Source organism: Loxodonta africana, chromosome 26 (assembly GCF_030014295.1).
Source record: "Loxodonta africana isolate mLoxAfr1 chromosome 26, mLoxAfr1.hap2, whole genome shotgun sequence".
In the NCBI taxonomy this organism is placed as follows: Eukaryota; Metazoa; Chordata; class Mammalia; order Proboscidea; family Elephantidae; genus Loxodonta; species Loxodonta africana.
In genome coordinates, this window is record NC_087367.1 from 32954684 (window position 1) to 32977302 (window position 22619).

General features: G+C 39.5%; 1 protein-coding gene across 7 annotated transcripts in view; it reads right to left on the minus strand.

Annotated features, from left to right (window-relative positions):
* Nucleotides 1–1963: 1963 nt before the first annotated feature.
* Nucleotides 1964–22619, minus strand: part of RASGRP3 (RAS guanyl releasing protein 3) — a 130589-nt gene continuing 109933 nt past the window's right edge. For all 7 annotated transcript variants that reach the window (XM_064277214.1, XM_064277218.1, XM_064277217.1 and 4 more), the window contains 5 exons: nucleotides 11744–11891; nucleotides 8372–8408; nucleotides 6099–6224; nucleotides 5388–5752; nucleotides 1964–2081 (listed from right to left, as the gene is read on the minus strand). In XM_064277214.1, coding sequence (XP_064133284.1) covers nucleotides 2073–2081; nucleotides 5388–5752; nucleotides 6099–6224; nucleotides 8372–8408; nucleotides 11744–11891 — 685 coding nt within the window. In that variant the 3' untranslated portion in view covers nucleotides 1964–2072. The remainder of the gene's footprint in view (nucleotides 2082–5387; nucleotides 5753–6098; nucleotides 6225–8371; nucleotides 8409–11743; nucleotides 11892–22619) is intronic.

Consider the following 22619-nt stretch of genomic DNA (forward strand, 5'->3'; position numbering starts at 1 on the left):
AAATTTAGTTTCTTTATCACAGGGAACCTTAAAGTATAAAACTCTTTCTATATGTGAAAGCTCAAAAAAAAAAAAAAAAAACTAAGCTAAGTGACAAGTGGAATAATTCCCTGAAGAAGAATCCAACATTTATTAACAAGTTTTTTTCCTGAATTTTCTTTAAAATTTTTAAAAAACATGAAAGTTTTTCCATACATAGTCTTTTTGTTTTATTTTGTTTTGTTTTAAATTTTGTTAAAATACTCTTCATTGCATTTTTTAAGTAGGAATACATAATACATAGGACCAACACTTGGGGCTGGCTGTTTGCCTTCTGAGGTGATTGCAAACAGTGAGTTCTCTTATTATCCAGCTTAATCACTGCTCCCATAGCTAATAACTTCATTTAATTTGTAATACTTCCTTCCTCTGAGTCTGTTTACTACAATTAAGTTTGGAAACATATTTAAAAGCACTGGAACCATTCTGCCTTAATGCCCACAAAGCTACCCCTTGCCCTTCTTTGTGCATCTGGCTTGGGACCTGGCCCACAGCAGGTGCTCAGGGTTTGCTGAGCAGAACTGTCATCGGTGAACAGATGGAGAGAAAAGAGAGGAGAGGCATTTCTTTACTGAAGTGACTGACCCAAATAGAAACCAATTCAGTTTTATATGGAATATAAATGCTTTAGCACTCAAATGAGGACCAGACCACCTCCGTAAAATACAAGTCTGACTGGCCAACTGGAAGAAGGCCAGTCCCTCATCCACAGGCTCACTCCCACCTCTACTTTTGAGCATCTTGAACCAAGTTCTCTCTCCTCTAATCATGTAAGAAACACACCTGTGTCTAGTTCTTTTGGATCAAAACAAACAAAAAGCAAATCAAAGCTATTGCCGTGGAGTCAATTCTGACTCATAGAGACTCTATAGGACAGAGTAGAATGCCATCATAGGGTTTCCAAAGAGTGGCAGGTGGATTCCAACTGTCTGCCTTTTCAATAGCAGCCAAACTCTTAACCACTGGGCCACCAGGGCTCCTTTGGATCAAAGGAAGATACTTAAAATATCGATCTTTTAAAAGTTTAAATGGAAATGTTAATCAGAGGTGATTTGTGATGATTGGCTTTCTGTGACTACTCTTTAACTGTGGATTGCAGTTTCTTAGGAAGAGCACAGAGTTCTTTCATGACCAAAATTTTCTTTTTTTAACAAACAAAATTCTTAAAATTATTTTGAATTTTTAAAAATTGGTGGTTTGTTTTTCTTCTAAATTTTATCCCCAATAACTTGAATTGATGATTTCTTAGTTGTTCATATTTCAGGAGTCTTAAGAAAGAAAAATTACTAACCCCACTGAGATTGAACAAGTATAGTTAGCTTCACATGGAGAAATTAGAAAGGTTTTCGTGGCTGTGTCGTTTCCTAGTAATGCAGAATTGTTAAGACTTATGTGATACATACATGTGCGACTTGCTATATATCATAATAGCAACTGTATGATAAGAACAATGTAAACAGGTTCACCTTGCAACAGATAGTCAGTAGAAGAACAAATGCATTCCAGGATATGAAGGGCTTCCTTGTCCCTCAAGCCCTCAAGAAAATGTTAAGTCCTGCTCCATCCAAAAAATACACAAAAAGACCTCTAAATCACCTGGTACTCAAATCCTTGTTAACCCCCCCCTCAATCCAAAGTTTATTAAGACAGTAGAATTATACACTTACAACAACAACAACGAAAGGCAAAGCCTGAGTTTAGAAAATGAATATCAGGTACATGCACAAAAGTTTTCATTTCACCTGTATATAAATGGCTTTAGAGAAAGATATATGAAAAAACTACCAACTACATTAACATTGTCCTCGTGGCACCTAACTAGGGATAGGGAAGAAGAAAATAAATAGTTCATAGTTAGGGCACTCCTCTGTCCCATAGTCCAATCAGGCAGATCCCATGATGTCACAAGGCAATAAAGAGTCAGAGATCATTCCGCATAACTTCTTGAGAGTTGGAGTGTTCTTCAGAGTTTCTCATCTTGCTCCTTTCAAAAGCCAGTATCAATGCCTTCAGTTTCCTCAGAATGGATGAAGTCAGCCATCCTGCAATACAAATCCGAAGCTGTTATATGGTTGGATCTCATTTAACAAAATAAAAGTGTTCCTCTAAAGCAGTATATCAGAGAAATTTGACATAATATCACAAAGGATCAGCACCTTCTATTCTCAGAATTTAAGGGAATATAAATTAAGGTCTTGTCATCCAACCAGCACATGAAATCTTAAAGACTCCCATACCTACAGTCAAACAAGCATGCTTGCTCTAGTGTTTCCTAAAGAGTGCTCCACAAAACATTAGTTCCTTGAAATACTCCTTGTTAAAAGGGTTCCCTCTTAGAAATCCACGATGTAAATTAGTATAAGAACACTGAGAAAATTTGTAAAAAAAATTTATTAAGTTATATATACACACATGCATGTATATATATGTGTGTGTATCTATAAATATGCTAGTAAGAATATACATATTCTATATTCTATATGTATATATATGTATATTCAACTTTGTTGAATCCAGCATTCTCCAATCTTTTTATGATAAACACGTGTTGATTAGATTTAATTTAGAAGGTAATGAAAAACAAAAGAAGCATTATAAAGAAAATATACATATTCTTACTGTCGAGAGAATGATCTCGACCTGTCTTTTGATCATGTTCAATGATAGGACTCATAAAAATCGTCTGATAGCAAATAGTAAATGTGTAGGAGAGCATTTCTCCTAAAGCTGTTCATTGGTCTTGCCTGGCAGAAAAATTCTTAAATTTGGTGACTCCTTTTGTCCACATATTCAACAGGTGTAATTTTGTCACACTTTTTCTTTTCACCTTTGCCCTAGGCAAGGACAGATGTCTTTTCATTTGTTACTGATTTGGATGGTAGTGAGACAATATACTGTAGGCATTTTTAACAAAAGCACACTGTCTTCCTTAATTAGCACAAACAGACTTAACTACTAATTCAGTGACTCATCCCCTGTGATTTATGAGATGAGAAAATTCAAAGAGCAACAGAGCATCTGAACATGAAGGTTCAGTTTCCAAAGAGCAAAGTAATTAAGTTAAAAAGCCAGATTTTTGTTTTTATTTCCTTATAGAGATTAATGATCAGGAAATCTTACCATATAGGTGATTGCTCTCATCTAACAGGTTGTGACTCCTAACCCATGAGCATGATTTAAGTAACTTGAACAGTGCTAAAACCAAACCCCTGGCCTTCGAGTCAATTCTGACTCATAGGGACCCTATAGGACAGAGTAGAACTGTCCCCACAGGGTTTCCAAGGAGTGGCAGGTAGATTCGAACTACCAACAGTGCTAGGCCAATAGAAATAATAGCCCTCTGCGAGCTCATGGCTAGTTTCACTATTCGTTGCACAAAAGCAGGTGCTCCTCTGTATCCAGAGATGGTAAGCACCATCTTGAGAAATCTAGCTGGTCATCCTATGACTACATTCACAGAAGCTCTTTTTGTGAGATTTCAGTGAGAGCCACATTGCTCATGCAAACAGCCTCGGCAGGCAGAGGTGGTTATCTTAGTTATCTCTTGTCGTTGTTAGGTGCTGTCAAGTTAGTTCCGACTCATAGCCACCCTGTGCACAACAGAACGAAACACTGCCCAGTCCTGAGCCATCCTTAGAATCGTTGTTATGCTTGAGCTCATTGTTGCAGCCACCGTGTCAATCCACCTCATTGAAGGTCTTCTTCTTTTCCTCTGACCCTGTACTTTGCCAAGCATGATGTCCTTCTCCAGGGACTGATCCCTGCTGACAACATGTCCAAAGTATGTAAGACGCAGTCTCGCCGTCCTTGCTTCCAATCAGCATTTTTGCTGTACTTCCTCCAAGACAAATTTGTTTGTTCTTTTGGCAGTCCATGGTATATTCAGTATTCTTCACCAACACGACGTTTCAAAGGCGTCAATTCTTCTTCGGTCTTCCTTATTCACTGTCCAGCTTTCACATGCATATGATGCCATTGAAAATACCATGGCTTGGGTCAGGCGCACCTTAGTCTTCAAGGTGATATCTTTGCTTTTCAACACTTTGAAGAGGTCCTTTGCAGCAGATTTACCCAATGCAATGCATCGTTTGATTTCTTGACTGCTGCTTCCATGGCTGTTAATTGTGGATCCAAGTACAATGAAATCCTTGACAACTTCAATCTTTTCTTCATTTATCATGATGTTGCTCATTGGTCCATTTGTGAGGATTTTTGTTTTCTTTATGTTGAGGTGCAATCCATACTGAAGGCTGTGGTCTTTGATCTTCATTAGTAAGTGCTTCAGTCCTTAGTTACCTAGTTCTGCTTTAACAGAAATACCACCAGTGGATGGCTTTAACAAAGACAAATTTATTTTCTCACAGTCTAGTAGGCTAGAAGTCCAAATTCAGGGAATCAGCTCCGGGTGAAGGCTTTCTCTCTCTGTTGGCTTGGAGGAAGGTCCTTGTCATCAACCTTCCCCTAAACTAGTTTCTTCTCCTTGCAGGAATCCCAAGTCCAAAAGACGTGCTTTGCTCCAGGCACTGCTTTCTAGGTGGTATGAGGTCCCGCTGTCTTTCTTCTAACTTCTTTCTTTTATATCTCAAAAGAGATTGGCTTAAGACACAATCTAATCTTATAGATCTCATCAGTAGAACTACTGCTAATCCATCTCATCAACATCATAGTGATAGGATTCACAACACATTTACATCACATTAGATGACAAAATGGCGGAAATTCTGGTGGCATAATGGTTAAGTGCTAAGGCTGCTAACCAAGAGGTCAGCAGTTTGAACCTGTCAGGTGGTCCTTGGAAACTCTATGGGGCAGTTCCACTCTGTCCTGTAGGGTTGCTATGAGCCGGAATCGACTCAACAGCAGTGGGTTTGGTTTGGTTTTGAGAATCATGGCCCAGCCAAATTGATATACATATTTTGGGGGGACACAATTCAGTCCATGACATGGTACTTAGAGTGACTAGTGTGCGTTCATGCATCATCCTGAAAATCTTACACAATGATTCTCCCATTTTTTTTTTAAATTGCAGACCTCCTTGAGAATCTGTTTAGTGCTATGGACTCCACTCCTCATAATTAAATATGCCCATGTATAATTTCACATAAAATTTAAAATCCTTTCATGAACCCCCTGAAGCCCTCATGAGGAAATTGAGGTCCAAAGAGAAGAAATCATTTGCTCAGGGTAAAGTCATATGACTAGCCAAGGGCAGGACTTAAAGTGATATGTCTTGATTCACAACCATACTGCTTTCAAAATTACCAGTCTGCCTCCCAGCGACCCACTATAACTCTCAGCACCTTCAGCCTCCCTCTTCTGATTTTATTGTGGTTTGACCCAGCACTCACCTCACCGTCCTCTCTGGCCTCACTCATGTCTGCTCCATCCTGGTCAAGTTCAAACTCAGTACCCCGGTCTACAACATTCACACCAGCCTGCACCCGGGGCTTCTCGTTTTCCCACTTGGCAAAGCCTTTGTCCTTTGCTGCTTTGTCATGGAACTTAGATTTCATTTTGGGGAAGGTATGAGACCCTGAGTCTCCCCAGCCAGCCTCTGACCATACAGGCTCAGTCTGGGTGGCCTGGCTGGTGGTGGCCCGCTGTAGTCGCACAGAGATCTTTTGAGAGGAGCCTGTAACCAGTGTGATGGCTCTGCTGTCCAGGTCCTGGTGTCCAGCAGCAACCCCAGGGAACTCAAACACCTCATCCTGCACTGGAAGGGGTGAAGAAGGTGAGTATTGGACATATGATAGCTTGACAGTAAACCATGAAAGTTAGTGCAAACAACAGGGGTGTAACATGCTAGAGGATTAGACTAGGTACCGAACTAAATTAGCTCAAGTGAGTTGCATATTGGTGAGACCTGAAAGCAGAGAGAAGCAACGGGGGTGGGGGTAAGGGAGGTGGGGGGGGGTAGGGGGGTCTAGGATTAGCCACTGGTGCTCGCCTCGGTGTTTATATAACTGGGACAGGGCTGAGATCCAAAACTCAGGTGACAACCAGGCATGGGAAGGTGAGCCAAGAGAAATCATGGCAGGAAAGAAAGTAGAGGACATTACCTGGGGGCAGCGAGGGGCTTCCAGGCAGCGACCCATGACCACTGCCCAGGGAGGATACACGTGCAAACCTTCTGCAGGCCAGAACCAGGAGGTCTTTGCACTGTTTGTGACAATTGGCTCCACAGTCTAAAAATTTCCAAATATATCATAGATGATTAGAGGGACCCAGGTGTGTCTGGTAGTGATTGAACTTTCAGGGGGGCTAGAGCCTTCAGGCCCCCTTATTTCTGTGCTAATCTCAGAGTCCAGCCTAGGCCTACAGGATATGTCTGTTGTTGTTGTGTGTCCTCAAGTCTAGGGGCTGGGAAAAGGCCCTTGGGAGCCTTTTGCCTCCCTGAGGATCCTAAAGTTCTCTTGTATCTGCTCAGTTTGTTCCTCTACATGATTCATTGAAGTGCCTATGGAGTGAACAAGTAAAATCTAGCCTGGTAAGTTGTCTTTGCCCAAAACTAAATGGAAATTATGTGGGGCTGTCTACTTGAGGGCAATGGGTTTTGTTTTCTTGGATTTGGGCCTCTTCCCCAGGCCACTATGGAGCCCCTGCACAGAGTTTCCCAAGCCAGAATGAGGGTGAAAGAGATTCCATTTCTAGCCTCTCCCAGCACCAACTGCTGCCTCTGAGCATTTACGGGGAGTGTTCCTCCATTTACTACGTGTCTGTATTCTTCACTTCCCAAAACTTTTCTAGGGCAAGTGATTGTATCTTCTGCAACACTCTCTTTGTATAGATGCAGAAACTTGTTCAATAAATGTATTCCATATTTGACTACGGCTTTGAAATGACGTGTGGCAGATTCTATGAAATTTCCCATGCTAGTTAAGAAGGTAAAATATTAATCACTACTTAGGGCAGAAAGAATTTGACCACTTTGGAAGACAGCAACACAATTATTTCATGTAATGAAGGCCTCATGTTTCACTTAGAATCACTGTACAGGTATTTTTAACAAGTATGTATGTATTTCTCTTACCATCAAAGAAGACCTTTATAACTATTTCCAATAACCACTTTTCCCCCAAATGATCTTGTTACAAATGGTTTTGTGACGACATGAAGAAAAGGCAAATAGCAATGACATTTAGTCTATTTTAATTAATGATTTGGCTCTGTGGGCCATTAAGAGAAAACATCATGTATACAAAGATGTTCCAAGGGTTTAATTGATCTTGATCTTTATAAAATTCTTAGGGTGTGTGTGTGTGTGTGTGTGTGTGTGTGTGTGTGTTAGGACATGGAGGGGCAGAAACCAGAAGAAAACTGATTCACTGCTGGGCAGTCAGGGATTATAGTATCTTTTTGCTGCTTGAAAATAAACATGCAAGTGAGACCAAGACAACTGATGCAGAGAGACAATAAACAGTCCCAGCAAGGTTCACAGATGCTCTCTGTTCATGCAAAATGAAAGCCAAATTCTAGAAGGTGTCTTAGCTGGAGAAAAAGGCATCACTGGGGAGCAGTACTAATCTGAAGGCATTCTGTGATTGAGATGCTTCCTTTTGTATCCTTACTACATTTTTCAAGAACATTATTAGATTTTTTAAAATGTAAGCAGTCTACATAAAATATGCAGGGACTTTTTAAATTAAATGCCAGTAATATGCAATGATCTTAAATTAACTTCTGAAATTAAACACCAGTATATGGTACTGGTTTTTTTTTTATATGTAATATATACATAGAGAGAGAAAGCAGTACACTTCCTAATGCATCTGACTGTGCATGCATATTAAATTTGTCAAATATATATTTATTCAGCTTATGAATTTCAATTAAATAGAGCAGATACGTGAACTATTAATCAAAAGGGACAAAAATTAATTTTAGGTTTCTCTTATCATCATCATCTGTGTGGGTTTATAGAGAAAAAAATAACGATGTAAGAGTGGAAAGAAATGGGTACCTATGGCAGAAATGAAAGAGCGTTTTTTTTCCCTTGAAAGAAAAAGTTCTTATATGCAGTATTTTAAGAAGACCTGTCCCACTTCAAGATACCCAACTTAACCTGATGCTGAAGATTTCCAAGAGATCTTACAGAAGAGGGCTAGATTTATGAGGGTTGATAAGGGTGGTTTGCTACCTCAGGAACAAGCTATAAAATTCTAATTTGGCTCTCCAAAACTCTTTCCCTGGATACATTAACACTTCAGCTCTCAGTGGCCCAAAAGACTCGCGTTCTCACTGATGCCAGGAGCTTTTGTGGTTTAACTGAACAAATATGATCGCTGCCCCAAATATCAAATTAAAAAATTTTAACAAACTAGCATTTATTTACCTTTGCATTTGTATCCTTGTTTGATTATGCCCCAGAGCTGTAACAAAAGACAAAGGAATGTCAGGGAAGCTGAAGGGAAATCTGGGAGGAAAAATAAGGCCACAAAGAAGGAAGTCCTGGAAAGCTCAATGACTAGTCCAACACAAACAGGATGTAGCTGCTCTTAACACCCTTCCCGTCAAATAGAACCCCCCTTCCCATCCCACGTCCCACTCCAGCTGTGATGATAATGTGAGCTTTGCTTCCCTTTTCTTGCTGGGAGTCAAATGGGAGCTGGGATGGGAAACTAAAGTGAGTGCATGTATTGAACTTTGGCATGGTGCACTCTCAGCAAAATTTGAGTGGAAACACTGTCTTTGGAAGCCCCTATGCCCCTCTGCCTTTTGTGTGTGTGTGTGTGTATGTGTGCGTGTGGTGATAAAATGTATAGTAACATACACCATCTCAACAATTTCTACATGTACAATTCAGTGACATTGATAACATCCTTCAAGTTGTATAACCATTCCCCCGTCCTTTTCCAAATCATTCCACCACCGTTAACAAAACTCAAGGCTCCCTAAGCAAAAACTTTCTTTTGTCCCCTTCCTCCCATCCCTGGAAACCACTAATAACCTTTGGTTTCTATATATTTGCTTATTTCATATAAATGATATTATACAATATTTGTCCTTGGGGACTATTTCACTCAACATAATGTTTTCAAGGTGGATCCCTGTTGTGTCATGCATCAGGGCTTCATTTTATTTCATTTATCCTCTGCCTTCTTTCCGATGGCATTAGCTACTCTTGGTCCCCACTACATGAAATAAAGCTATCTATGAAGTATACTCTGCACTAAAGCTTTTGAACTTTGCTAGAATATTTTCTGAGCAGTATTTGTTCCTTAAAAGAATACGAAACAGGAAAAGATCTAATATTTACTCAGGTATTCACTCTCCACATTTGCTCTATGTTTCGCCTGTGCCAGGGCTGTGAGAGATGTAGAAATGATTTAGATCCTGCCCACCAAAGAGTTAGTAACTTCCATGTGGTGAACAAGTAGGAAGCAAAGAACACTTCAGGAGAGATACAAGGGTAGTGCAAATGGTTATCCTAGGCTGAAAGGTTGGAGGTTCAAGTGGACCCAAAGGCACCTCAGAAGAAAGGCCTGGTGATCTGATTCTAAAAGATCAGCCATTGAAAACCCTATGCACCACAGTTTCTGCTTCGATGCACATGGGGTCACCATGAGTCAGAATCAACTTGATGGCAACGGGGTGGGACAGTGCAATGAGAGAGTGTTTGCCCAAGTGGTTCAGGGGCATCCTCCTGGTGGTGTTGTCTTGCTCTCTGATAGGCTAAATCCTGTGCAGAAGGGGGCCTTTCTGTGTTCTTTCCTGTGCTCCCTGCCTCCAGCGCTTGCACATGATAGGGACACTAGAAATATAATTATCAATTAATTAAATGGGCTTAGCTAGAGCTTCAGAAGCTCCATTCCTAACCTTGGGGTAATTAGGTTAGGTGACTGTTGTCTACTTAAACTCCAAAAGTATCAAGGAATGGTATAAAAAGAAATATTTACTCTGCACTATGTGATATGCAACACATGTGATACCATTTAGTCATCTCAGCAACATGGCAGGTAAGTATTAACTCATTTTTACTGGTAGGAAAACAGAGGCTCAAGTATGGTCAATAACTTGGTCAAGGACACATGGTTAGTAAGGGCCAGGGTTCTAGACTCTAATAAGTCCAGACCTTTCTACCTCATCATAGCTGCACCAAGAACATAGTACCAGTACCTCTGCTCTGATGATCAGGGAGACGAGTATGGAGGCTCCCACAGATGACATCTTGCTGCTTCTACAGAACCAGTGCTTTGCAGAAGATGGAGATAGGACCAAAGGACTAGACAGCAGAGATTAGACCTCCCGTACCCACCAGAGGACAGGCAACTAACTCTTGGCTGAGCTATGTCATGGCCTAATAACCTGACCTTTTTCTTCATTGAGCCCTACCTTACACGGCCCCATCCCACTTCAGAATTTCTCAGGTCTAGATACTCCCCAAAATTCTCATCAGAATAGAGAAACTAGAGACCCATGACAAGGGCGATATATTTGTTTTATGACAGTGGTCTGGTAATCCTGTCCCAGTGGAGACAGTGATAGAAGAAGAGCCTCTCCTTCTCTTAGACAGATGAAGAGAGCTGGTTAGGCTGGCCTATCCTTTTAGCTGCTTGACCACCTGGGGCCATCTTTGAAGTAACTTGACTCTGCCTTTTTTTTTTTACCCTTTTCAGAGAGCTGTGTGGATGAACACAAACTCCTTCCCTTGGGACCTCGAAAGCCAGTTCTTCAAGTATGCATTGGGAAAAACGTAGTTTAATGTTAGCATGTAATAGCAGCAGCAAATTTAATATGAGCCAACGGTGTGACATAACTGCCAAATAAACCTAAAATAACTGGACTCTGATGTCCAGAAAAAGCACCATTAGCCATACTCACTTGGGTGCTGGCCACTCTCACCTGGAAGATCATGTTTTATATCTCGTATAATTTGAGTATCAACTTAAAGACACTCTGAAGTCAGGAGTGTACATTTAAGATAAGGGCCAAAAACTGACCTTAGTTCCCAAGGAATTATCAAAAGTAGGGGAAATAAGTTATACAATCTTCATTTGTTGCAGGAGTATAGGTAGACCACAGGATTCCAAGTCAGAAGGCCTGCATTGGAGTCCAGATTCTGATAATTATTAGCTGTGCAATCCTGGGGACTTTAGGTTATCCTCTGTGGGGCTCCCTGTCTTCATCAGCAAAGTGGGTAGAGTAAAACACTCACTTTACAGGCTTGTTGTGAGGATTAATTACACTAATGTCTGAGGAAGTACTCCTTTATTATCAAGTGCTGAGTAGACATTATTTATTATTATAACCATCTTCTCTCCAAAAAGTTTTTCCCCCCTTTTTGAGTAGTGAATTACTGAGCCATGCCATGAGAGATTTCTAGTGACTAACACCGCATCAAGTGAGAAGTCGAAGGAACTGGCTAAGATAAATGCTCTCCTTAATTGCAAACATTTACGAACATTAGTGATGAGTTCAAGGACTCATTGAGCTGACATCTACCTCAGGCAGGGATTAATAGGCAAAACTCTCTCTTGAATGAACAGACTTCACTTATCTTCTCCCTTTCTGCCTGCCCTGCATTCCTAGACTATAGCTCCACCTACAGGTACTGCTTCCATTTTTAATTTCATTCACAGAGCCCTCATATTTCACTTCTGACCCAAAGCAGATGATGAATTCCTTTTACAGTATCATTTTCCCACCTTCACAGAATGCTGCACAGTAATGACATACAAGAGAAAACCATGGAAAACAGACTTACAAATCCTGCACAGTGTTCACAGAAGGTTGGCTTGAGATAGGTCATCTCCTGAAAATTATGGATAAATCCTGGTCCCATTTTACAGTGGAGTTGAGACTTCGCTCTCAGGAAGTAAGCCATCATTTCATCTTTACTAATTAGGCCATCCCTGTTAAAAGAATCAAAGAAGGAAGGGTCTTTGAATACCATATTGCTAAGTAGTTACCACACTTTAACCACCCACCTCCCAAACCTTTGTGGTCAAAAGTAGGTGGAGAATGATCACTTCTTTGTCACATCTAAGTGGAGGGGAGGACTCCAAAAGACAGTTTCAGGTGCCCCAAGCCTTTCTCAGTAAACAGGAGATGGCCTCTGTGTGTGTGTGTGCAGGACCTGCTGACATGCACATGTGCATGTGGCCTGTGCACTGCAGCAACAAAAGTCTCCTTCATTAGTGAATAGTAGTTTCTAGAAGGACATCTTCTTTCTTGCCCTCACCTAGCTATAGGGTTTGCAGGACTCAGGCTGCTAGATAAACACAGGAAAATGTGATAACTGGGCCCGCCATTCATTAATTTCATTCAGCCTGATGTCATCAGAGCCAGTACCATCGGTGATCTTCACTGTTCGCAGCCCATTTTCTAGAGAATTCATCCATACAGACCAAACCCTCATTTCTACCCACTTCTTCAACCCCCACCATATATCCTGACCTCTTTTTTTTTTTTTTAGTTTTACTGTGTTTTAGGGGAAAGTTTACAGCACAAATTAGTTTTTCTTTCAAAAATTTTATACACAAATTATTTTATGACAGTTGCAGTCTTTAAAATGTGTCAGCGGTCTCCCCATTTCCCTTTCCACCCTGGGTTCTCCGTGTCCATTCATCCAATTTTCCTGTCCCTCCCTGCTTTCTCATCTTTGCTTTTGGGCAGGTGTTGCCCATTTGTTCTCCTATACTTGATTTCTCACGTGTGTTACTGTTTTTTTAATATGCCTGTCTAATCTTTGACTGACTGCAGCAGCTGATAAAAATCTTCTATTTCTTCATCTTTAGCCCTAGTGGTTGGTGCATAAATTTGAATAATAGTCGTATTAACTGGTCTTTCTTGTAGGCGTATGGATATTATCCTATCACTGACAGCATTGTACTTCAGGATAGATCTTGAAATGTTCTTTTTGGCAATGAAAGCAACACCATTCCTCTTCAAGCTGTCATTCCCAGCATAGTAGACTATATGATTCCCCCATTCAAAATGGCCAATACCAGTCCATTTCAGCTCACTAATGCCTAGGATTTCGATGTTTATGCGTTACATTTCATTTTTGACGATTTCCAGTTTTCCTAGATTCATACTTCATACATTCCAGGTTCCGATTAAAGCAGTATATCACACAGTGTTCTGCTGCTATTCATAAGGTTTTCACTGGCTAATGCTTTTCAGAAGTAGACTGCCGGGTCCTTCTTCCTAGTCTGTCTTAGTCTGGAAGCTCCGCTGAAACCTGTGCTCCATGGGTGACCCTGCTGGTATCTAGCAACACACAAGCCCCCACAGTAGGACAAACTGACAGAAGATTCTTATCAGCTGTTGCAGTCTGAAATTGATTGAACATGTAATCAAGATGCATTGATAATGACATGTGCAAAGAGTTGGAGATGGAAAGCCAGCAGGGAAGAACACGCTCAGCGTTTCTCAAGCTGAAAGAACTGAAGAAAAAATTCAAGCCTCAAGTTGCAATACTGAAGGGTTCCATGGGGAAAATATTAAATGACACAGGAAGCATCAAAAGAAGACGGAAGGAATACACAGAGTCATTATACCAAAAAGAATTAATCAATATACAACCATTTCAAGAGGTCACACATGATCAGGAACCAATGGTACTGAAGGAAGAAGTCCAAGCTGCTCTGAAGGCATTGTCGAAAACCTGTTCTTAGAGGGAATGCTTTTAGCCTCTCTTCATTGAGAATGATGTTGGCTATTGGTTTTTATAGATACCCTTTATCGTGTTGAGGAAGTTCCCTTCTATTCCCATTTTATTGACCGCTTTTATCAAGAATGGTTGTTGTACTTTATTAAATGCCTTTTCTGCATCCATTGAGATGATCATATGATTCTTTTCTTTTGTTCTATTTACTGTGGCAGATTATGTTGACTGATTTTCTAATGTTGAACCATCCTTGCATAAAAAAAAAAAAACCCAGTGCCTAGCAGGTATGAATCTCACTTGGTCATGGTGTATTATTTTTTTTTATATGATGCTGAATTCTATTGGCTAGGATTTTGTTGAGAATTTTTGCATATATATTCATGAGAGATAGTGGTTTGGTTAATTTCTTTTTTTGTGATGTCTTTGCCTGGCTTTGGTAACAGGGTTATGTTGGCCTTGTAGAATGAATTTGGGAGTACTCCTTCCTTTTCTAAGCTCTGAAATAGTTTGAGCAGTACTGCTATGAGCTGTTCTCTGAATGTTTGGTAGAATTTTCCAGTGAAGCCATCTGGGCCAGGGCTTTTTTTTTTTTTTTTAATTATTATTACCTTTTCAATCTCTTCTCTTATATGGCCTGTTTAAAACCCAGTGCGGACAAGTCGATTCCAACTCATAGTGACCCTATAGGACAGAGTAGAACTGCCCCATAGAGTTTCCAAGGAGCGCCTGGTGGATAGATTTTCTATTTCCGCTTGTGTTAGTGTAGTTAGGTAGTGTATTTCTAGAAATTTGTCGATTTCCTCTAGGTTCTGAAATTTGTTGGAGTACAATTTTTCATAGTGTTCTGTTATTATCCTTTTTATTTCAGTTGGGTATATTGTAATGTCCCCCATCTCATTTCTCATTTGGGTTATTTGCTTTCTTTCCTGATTTTCTTTTGTCAGTTTGGCCAATAGTTTGTCAATTTTGTTGATCTTTTCAAAGAACCAACTTTTGGTCTTGTTGATTCTTGCTATTGTTTTTCTGTTCTCTATTTCATTTATTTCTGCTGTAATCTCTATTATTTCCATTCTTCCAGTGGCTGTGGGCTCCTTTTTCTGTTCTGTATTTGTACAAGTTATAGGGCTAATGTTTTGATTTTGGCCTGTTCTTCTTTTTTGATGTGTGTGTTTATTGCTATAAATTGACCTACTAGCACTGCCCTTGGCGTGTCCCAAAGGTTTTGATATGATATGTTTTCATTCTTATTTAATTCTAGGAATTTTTTAAATTCTTTGTTTTCTTCTATTATCCTGTTGTTTTTCAGCAAGGTGTTATTCAGTTTCCATGTATTTTGATTTTTTTTTTTCCTTGCACTGCCTGTCATTGATTTTTACTCATATGGCATTTTGATCAGAGAGAATACTTTGTATTATTTTGGATTTTATTGAGGGTTACTTTGTTGGCTAAAATGTGGTCTATTCTAGAGAATATTCCATGTGTGTTGGAAAAGAATGTATACTTTGTGCTGTTGAGTGGAGTGTTCTATATATGTTTAAGAGGTCAAGTTGGTTGATTTTGGCCTTTAGATCTTCATCATCTTTGTTGAGTTTCTTTCTAGATGTTCTGCCTTTTACTGAGAGTGGTGTGTTGAAGTCTCCTACTATTATTATGGAACGGCCAATTTCTCTTTTCAGTGTTATTAGAGTTTGTTTTGTGTATTTTGAATCCCTGTCATTGGGTGCATAGATATTTATTAAGGTTATATCTTCTTGGTGGATTGTTCATTTAATCATTATATAATGTCCATCCTTGTTTTTTATGGTTGATTTTGCCTTAAAGTCTATTTTAATCACCTCATATGCATGCATAAACTGAACTATGGATAAAGAAGACTGAAGAAGAATTGATGCCTTTGAATTATGGTATTGGCAAAGAATATTGAATATACCATTGACTGTCTGTAAAAATGGCACAGGGCAATGTCTGACCTCCTCTAACTTCACAAGTAGGAAGGAGCATCAAGATCAATGGCCCAAGGCTGATTTCTATGAAGCAGGGATCAGACATGCCTCCTCTCTACACCATCTTTACCAATTCTGACACAAACCGTCCCTCCCACAGCAGTCTCTGTATCTCTGCTGGGTTCAATAATTCATTGCAATGGCCACACAAAACTCACAGCCCATACTCACGATTATGGAGTTTATTAGGAAAGTGAAATGAAAAAAAAAAAAACAAACCTGTTGCCATTGAGTCGATCTTGACTCATAGCGACCCTATAGGACAGAGTAGAACTGCCCCATAGATTTTCCAAGCAGTGCCTGGTGGATTCAAACTGCTGACCCTTTGGTTAGCAGCCATAGCACTTAACCACTATGCCACCAGGGTTTCCATATATATATATATATATTTTTTTTTTTCCTAGATAGCACAATGAGGTGGGTTGACACAGTGGCTGCAACAATGGGCCTAAACATAACAATGATTGTGAGCATAATACAGGACCAGTCAGTGTTTCATTCTGTTGTACACAGGGTCACTATGAGTTGGAAGCAACTTGACACCACCTGACAGCAACAGTAACAGATGGCACAAATGGTTTGTGCTCTATTACTAACTGAAAGGTTGGTGGTTTGAATCCACCCAGAAGTCCTGGTGACCTGATCCCATAAAGATTACAGCTAAGAAAACCCAATGGATCGGTTCTACTCTGTAACACCTGGGGTTGCCATGAGTCAGAATCAAATCAACAGAATGAGTTTTATATATATATATATATATATATATATATATATATATATATATATATACACATATGGTGTGTATATATATATGGTGTATACATATATATAGCTGTGTATATATATATATACACACACACATACATATATATGGCATATGTTATATTACGACCAAGTCAGAACACAAAGTAGATTGTGCCCACCCCTTGGAGCACAATCACTAGGTAGGAATCTTGGCTCAGGCCCTTTCAAGGTTTAATATAGGAAGAATGGTAGTTGCCTGGCATGTGTGCCAGCTTTCATCATACAGATCTGTTGCTTAAAAGTAACTATCCAGCAAGGTGCTATGTCTACCAGCCCTTCTTGAATCTGGGGTGGGGGTTGATGTGACTATTTGCCACCAAAGGAACATGAACAGATGTGGTGTGTAATACTTCAAGGCCAAGGAGTTTAAGAACTGCTGTGTTTCTCCACCCTCTCTTCTCACATATGCTTCAGGAATGCAAGTGACTCTAGAACCCTTGTTGTCGTTAGTTGCTAACTTAGTCTGTTTTGACTCATGGTGACCTTATGTATAACAAAATGATGAATTGCCGAGTTCTGCACCATCTTCATGATTGTTGGTATGTTTGAGTCTGTTGTTGCAGCTATTGTGTCACTCCATCTCATTGATGGTTCCCTTCATTTTTGCTGACCCTCCTCCTTACCAACCACAATATTCTTTTTCCTGAGGATGTGTCCAAAGTAAGCAAGCTGAAGCCTCACCATCCTCTCTTCTAAGGAGCACTCCAGCTGTATTTCTTCTAAGCCAGCTTGTTTGCTTTTCTGGCAGTCCGTTGTATATTCAATATTCTTTGCCAACACCACAGTTTGAACACATCAATTCTTCTGTCTTCCTTTTTCACTGTTCAGTACTCTAGAAGACTACAAAGCCACAAATAGAAGGAAACTAGTCCCTGAGTCACCAGGAATGGGAATGATGACCAGGAAACTGGAGTAAATGTGAGTGAGAAAAAAACTTGTATCAAGCTGCTGAAAATTTGGGGTTACCTAACTGATACACTTGGAAATAGCCCATGCTTCTCTGCAAAGATAAGTCCCATCCTTCCTTGGCACATGGTGCAGGTTTTCACATGTCATCAATGGGCATATCAGTTTTCAAGATGGCCTGGCCAGTGCTGTGAGTATCATGCCATCTGGGCTGGCTTTGGCACTGCCTCAGACAACCCACTGTTGCTCACATCTGCCCTATCGCCACTTATAAACAGATTGTGTCTAGTCTCTAAGTGGAGTTATGAAAGGATGTTGTCATGGATTGAATTGTGTCCCCCTAAAATATCTTTCAACTTGGCTAGTCCATCATTCCCAGTATTGTGTAATTGTCTACCATTCTGCCATCAGGTATGATTTTCTCTATGATGTTAATGAGGTGGCATTAGTGACAGTTATGTTAATGAGGCAGGACTCAATCTACTGACTTAGGTTGTGTTTTAAGCCAATTTCTTTTGAGATATACAAGAGAGAAGCAAGGGGCAGGGCCAAAATGGTGGAATAGTCAGATGCTTCCTATGGTCCCTTTTACAACAAAGACCCCAAAAAACAACTGAATTAATTATATATGACAAGCTGGGAGCCCTGAACATCAAAGGCAAAGTTGAGGAAATGGACTGAGTGGAAGGGGGAGGGAGAAACAGTTCAGAAGCAGTGAAGAGTTGCCAGACCTGACCCAATGGGAACCAGCATCCCACAGGCTGATTCCACTGGTGCAAGTGTGGTAACACAAGCAGTGGCATTTGGGATGCTTTTTTCACATTGGGAGAGAATGAGTGGTGGAAGGTCTGCTCAACCTTTTACAACAAACAAAAAGAGGCCCTCAATCAGCAAAAGATAAGTGCCTGCACTTAACTTACCTCATGGACCCAAAAATACCCCTTTGGGAAAAACCCTTCTCCCACTTACCTGCTCCCTTCCCACTCTGCACTGGGTCACAGCTGGCTGCATCCCCTGGGCTGGAAAAAGGACCCTGCACTTGCCCTGAGCCATTCTCCCGGCCTTGGAGAGGGGACAAATTAACAAACTGGGAAAAAATAATCTGCCAGCTCCCCTAAGCTAGGAACTCAGGGCAGAAACAGCTCCTTTGCCTAGGGACAGGCATAAGGGGCCCACAGACTTTGAAATCCTTTCACGTCTGCATAGACCCATGTGGGCCCATTTCAACAGAGTAGGCCCTCATTAGCACAGTACAACAGGGTATAAACCTGAAGCCTAACTTCAACTGTTTCAGCTACATGGTGGAGAGGCAGGTTTGTGATATTTGACACCACTCTGCCTATTAAGCAAGATCCTTACCTACCCACATTGGGGGTGTGAGAACTGGTGGCTCCACCCATGACACATAGCCACCCATGACAGGGGTCCGAGAATAAGTGGTGCCTTCCAGTCCTTACAGCCAACAGCATTGGGTGACCATAGTCTGGCTGCAAAACCCACCCACCTATGTGCTCTAGGGAACAGGGACACACTTTCCTCACACTCAGGGGCACTTGTTAACCCCCTGCCTTGCTCAGCATGTGACCCCCTACTGCAGCCAGATATCTGTGCCTACACCAATCACCCCTGCCTGTCTAGGACTGTAGGTGAGAGCCTGCACTACACACTTGGTGACTGGCTACCTGGACACCTGAGCTGAATGCATACAAGAAAAATGAACAGACTACAGGACTCACATACCTAGTAATGGCTCTAACCACCTGGCGATGGGATTTTAGAGCTTCAAATGTGTCAATAATCAAACTAGGCAACTCGAGCAGCCTATTTGGGCATAACAAAACAAAACAAAGCAAGAAGCTAAGACACAGTAAGCAAACATAAAATAAATAAATACAATAACTTATTGAAGGCTCAGAGACAACAGTCAATATTAAATCACATAAAAGGCAGACCACAGTGGTTTCAGCAAGCTCCCAAAACAAAGAATCAAGAAATCTTCTGGATAAAGAAAACTTCCTTAATTACCAGAGGTAGAATACAAAAGATAAATATACAGAACTCTTCAAGAGATCAGGAAGGAGATCAGGCAAAACAGAAAAAGACAAGCAGCACATGGACAAAGCATTAGAGGAACTTAAGCAGATTAGACAAGTGCACAAGGACAAATTTAATAGGCTGCAAGAATCATAGAGAGACAGCAAACAGAAATTCAGAAGATTAACAATAAAATTCAGAATTAGGCAACTCAATAGAAAGTCATAAGAGCAGAATTGAGACAATAGAAGTCAGAATTAGTGAGATTAAAAATAAAGCACTTGGCACCAACATATCTGAGGAAAGCTCATGTAAAAGAGTTTTAAAAAATGAAGAAACCCTAAGAATCATGTGGTACTCTATCAAGAGGAATAATCTACGAGTTAGAACAGGGGGTGATAACAGAAAATATCGAGAGACTTGCTGCAGGTTTGTTGGCAGGAAACTTCCATGATATGGTGAAAGATGAGAAGACACTTATCCAAGATGCTCATCAAAACCCAAAAGAAAGTCACCAAGATATATTATAATCAAACTTGCCAAAACACAAAGATAATTTTAAGAGCAGCTAGGGATAAATAAAAAGTCATCTACAAAGGAGAGTCAATAAGATTAAGCTTGGACTACTCAGCAGAAACCATGCAGGCAAGAAGGCAATGGATGACATATATAAACCCTTAAAGGAAAAAAAATCCCAGCCAAGAATTATATACCCAGCAAAACTGTCTCTCAAATATGATGGTGACATTAGGATATTTCCAGACAAACAGAAGTTTAGGGAATTTACAAAAAACATATCAAAATTACAAGAAATACTAAACAGAGTCCTCTGGTAAGAAAGTCAATAACATCAGATAACAACCCAAAACTAGAAAACAGGACAGAGCAACCAGATATCAACCCAGATAGGGAAATCACAAAAATAATTCAAAGCTAAAACACTCAAAACAGGGTGACAGAGACGTCATTATATAAAAGATGTCAACATTAAAACAAAAAAGAGGGACTAAAAAATGTAGTCATAGACGTTTCACATGGAGAGGAAGTCAAGACAATATAAAGAAATAAAAGATTGGTTTCATCTTAGAAAAATAGGCATAAATATTGAGATAACCACAAAGGAAACTAACAGTCCTATGCATCAAAATAAAAACAAGAAAAACATACAGACTCAGCAAATACAAAAATAACAATGAAAAAGAGGAAAAGAAAATATATAAAGAAAAATGACTCAGCACGGAAAATTAAGCAGAACAAAGAAACTCAACAACACACACACACACAAAAATACCAAAATGACAGCACTAAACTCATAAAAAATAATCAATAATTATGCTGAATGAAAATGGACTAAATGCAACAATAAAGAGACAGAGAGTGGCAGAGTGGTTAAAAAAAATCCATCTATATGCTGCCTACAAGAGACACACCCAACTTAGACTTAGAGGCACAAACAAACTAAAACTCAAAGGATGAAAAAATATATGTATCAAGCAAACAACAATCAAAAAAGAGCAGGAGTGGCAATATTAATTTCTGACAAAATAGATTTTAAAGCAAAATACGGTATAAAATACAAAGAAGAACACTACATAATGATTAAAGTGTCCATACACCAGGAGGACATAACCATAATAAATATTTACACACCCAGTGACAGGGCTCAAAAAATACATAAACTCTAACAGCATTGAAAACAGAGATCAATAGCTCTACAATAATAGTAGGAGACTTCAACACACCACTTTCAGTAAAGAACAGAACACTCAGAATGATGTTATAAATGTTAATGTTAATAAAGACATGAAAGATCTAAATGTTATAATCAACCAACTTGATCTCACGGACATATACAGAACACTCTATCCAACAGCAGCCAATTATACTTTCTTTTCCAACACATGTGGAACATTCTCCAAAATAGACCACATATTAGGCCATAAAGTAAGCCTTAACAGAATCCAAAACATCTAAATATTACAAAGCATCTTTTCTGACCATAAAGCCATGAAAGTAGAAGTGAATAACAGAAAAAGCAAGAAAAAAATCAAACACATGGAAACTGAACAACACCTTACTAAAAAAATTATTGGGTTATAGAAGAAATTAGGACAGAATAAAGAAATTCATAGAATCAAATGAGAATGAAAACACTTCCTACTAGAAGCTTTGGGACACAACAAAAGCAGTGCTCAGAGGTCAATTTATAGTAATAAATGCACACATCCAAAAGGAAGAAAGGGCCAAAATCAAAATATTAACCCTACAACTTGAACAAATAAAGAGAGCAGCAAAAGAAGTCCTCAGGCACCAGAAGAAAGCAAATAATCAAAAATAGAGTAGAATTAAATAGAAAATAGAAAAACAATCAAAAGAGTTAAGAAGACCAAAAGCTGGTTCTTTGAAAAGATCAATAAAATCGATTAACCATTGGCAAAACTGACCAAAGAAAAACAGAAGAGGAAGCAAATAACCCAAATAAGAAATGAGATGGGTGATATCATAATAGACCAAATTGAAATTAAAAGAATCATAACAGAATACTATGAAAAATTGTACTCTAAAAAATTTGAAAACCTAGAGGAAACGGAAAAATTTCTAGAATGTGCTACTAACACAAACAGAGGTAGAACAACTAAATAAACTTGTAAAAAAAGAAGACATCAAGGAAGTAATTAAAGAAAACTCCCAACAACAAAAAGCCCTGGCCCTGATGGCTTCACTGGAGAATGCTACCAAATGTTCAGAGAAGAGTTAACACCATTACTACTAAAAATATGTCAGAGCACAGAAAGAGATGGAATACTCTCAAGCTCATTCTATGAAGCCAGCATAACCCTGATACCAAAACCAGCTAACAACATCACAAAAAAAAAAGAAAATTAAAAACCAATATCCCTCTTGAACTTAGATGCGAAAATCCTCAAAAAATTCTAGTCAATAGAATTCAACAACATATCAAAAGAATAATTCACCACAACCGAGTGGGATTCATATCAGGTGTGCAGGGATAGTTCAACATTAGAAAAACAATCAATGTAGTCCACTGCATAAATAAAACAAAAGACAAGAACCACATGATCTTATCAATTGATGCAGAAAAGACATTTGACAAAGTCCGACACCGACTCATGATAAAAACTGTCAGCAAAATAGGAATAGAAAGGAAGGTCCTCAACATAGTGAAGGACATTTATACATAGCCAACAACCAACATCATC